Here is a 2,343-nt window from a genome sequence, read left to right as displayed (position 1 = left end):
AGCCAAAACAAAACCCCATCGCACACACATTTCTACCAGTGCCAAACTACCAAGCACTCCACACTCAACACAAACACTAGTAACTTCTGCGGCTCAGGAATTTCACAATGAGGTCCTTACGCTGCCTCGCCGTTTTCTGCATATTTGCGAGCGTTTACGCAGCCACTTTGCCATCCGCTTACACCACAGATGGCGTTAAAGACTTGCAGAGGTCTGCTTTTCCGGCGCTACAGCCTGATTTTCCAGAGCGGGAGAGTAATTCTTCCGATTTCTCGGAAGAAGAGTCTGATCTTTTGAGGGACCACTTTGATGATTTGGTGGAAGACTCTGCCATTTCGGAGGACTTAGAAGACATTCCGGAGGAGGAGTCCGCTGATATTCCGGAGGAGGAGTCCGCTGATATTCCGGAGGAGGAGTCCGCCGACATTCCGGAGGAGGAGTCCGACCCCACCAAGGAGGGGTCTGTCATTCCGGTAGAGGACATTGATGCGTCGGGGGAAGATGATCCTTTGGGGGACCACTTTGATGATTTGGTGGAAGACTCTGCTATTTCGGAGGACTTGGGCGAGGAGGAGATGTCCGCTGATATTCCGGAGGAGGAGTCCGCTGATATTCCGGAGGAGGAGTCCGACCCTACCAAGGAGGGGTCTGTCATTCCGGTAGAGGACATTGATGCGTCGGGGGAAGACCTCGCGATTCCAGAGGAGGACTTTGAAGTTCCAGACGGGACGTCTGAAATTTCGGAGTCAGAAAATTCGCAAGAAGACTACTACGATCCGGAACACGAGTTTGATGATTGGGAAGAGTTTGATGATTGGGAAGAGTTTGACACAGACGAGTCTGAGGCGGATGATGGGCCTGCTACTGAGGGGGAAAGGACCGATTTTTTAGAGGAGCCTGAATCTCCGGTGGCATTCCCGGAAGATTTGGAAGGGAGCGAAACGACGGACAGGATGCATATTACCCCACACGATCTCACCGGTGACACAAACGGGAACACTGCTTCCCTACAGAACAAGTCCTACTTTGGCTCTATTGCTAATGCTCTTCGTGCTGCATACGCGGGAGGACGCCCCGACGACAGGCGCAAGAATAAGAAAGATCGCGTGAACCCTAAGCGAACGAAGCCTACCAAGCCCAGGGTCAAGCGCACAAAGCCGAGACCCGGTCGCAAGCCAAAGAAGTCGCGCACTCGCACTCCCCCGCGTAAGAGACCCCGCAACCCCAAGAAACCACGCACTGGCACTCCCCCGCGTAAGAGACCCCGCAACCCCAAGAAACCACGCACTCGCACTCCCCCGCGTAAGAGACCCCGCAACCCTAAGAAGCCACGCACTCGCGGCCCCCCGCGTAAGAGGCCGCGCAACCCAAAGAAACCACGCACTCGCACTCCCCCGGGTAAGAAGCCGCGCAACCCCAAGAAACCACGCACTCGCACTCCCCCGCGTAAGAGGCCGCGCAACCCAAAGAAGCCACGCACTCGCACTCCCCCGCGTAAGAAGCCGCGCAACCCAACGAAGCCACGCACTCGCACTCCCCCGCGTAAGAGGCCGCGCAACCCAAAGAAGCCACGGACTCGCACTCCCCCGCGTAAGAGGCCGCGCAACCCCAAGAAGCCACGCACTGGCACTCCCCCGCGTAAGAGGCCGCGCAACCCAAAGAAGCCGCGCACTCGCAGCCCCCCGCGTAAGAGGCCCCGCAACCCAAAGAAGCCCCGCTCCGGCGGTCGCAACCCCAGGTCCAAGCCTTCGAGGCCTCCGACCTATACATTTTCTGGTCAATCAGAAACGTCAGAAGCCCCCCCTGGGATGCCATCCGAGTGCTCTTGCGCTCAAGTCGCCAGCCCCTCAAGCACGTGTTATACGATGACAGACTTCGACACAAAAGCTTGCAGATCGCGTAAATGCGAGCCGAAGTATGAGTGTGTAACGAGCGAAGCCTCGAGACAGGTCGTGCAGGCACTGAACGGCACGGACGGCCAGCTGAACGTGGCGCAGAGCACGCGACAGGAAGCTTCGACGCTTTGCCGACTCAAGAAGATCAGTACCCGGTTGGTGCACGATCGCTTGAAGGCAGGTTTCTGCCATGAAGAGAAGGTGGATTCCTGGGCGTACTCCCCGTACACAACGGCCTAGAGCACTACTCGAGCAGTGGTGTTCATGATGGACTCCAACCAATCTCCACGTAGCGTAGTATCTCTGAAGATTCCGAAATGGTAATCGATATGCAATCACAATAAAAGGAAAGGACTTTGGACTAGCCATCATTGTTCTTGACATCTTGCAAATTAATTCTCCACACGCCATCTCCATGAGGGCCCGACCTTTGTCGATCGACACAGGT

The 2,343-nt window shown here is 56.2% G+C and overlaps 1 protein-coding gene across 1 annotated transcript; it reads left to right on the top strand.

The window, feature by feature from the left end:
* Window positions 1-575: 575 nt before the first annotated feature.
* Window positions 576-2,135, top strand: CHC_T00000119001 (hypothetical protein). Its single transcript, XM_005718995.1, has one exon. It carries the CDS (start codon window positions 576-578, stop codon window positions 2,133-2,135), a length of 1,560 nt encoding a protein of 519 aa, XP_005719052.1.
* Window positions 2,136-2,343: the final 208 nt, after the last annotated feature.

The sequence above is a fragment of the Chondrus crispus genome, genomic scaffold (assembly GCF_000350225.1).
Source record: "Chondrus crispus Stackhouse genomic scaffold, scaffold_452, whole genome shotgun sequence".
Classification (NCBI taxonomy): Eukaryota; Rhodophyta; class Florideophyceae; order Gigartinales; family Gigartinaceae; genus Chondrus; species Chondrus crispus.
This window is presented reverse-complemented; position numbering and strand designations above follow the sequence as displayed.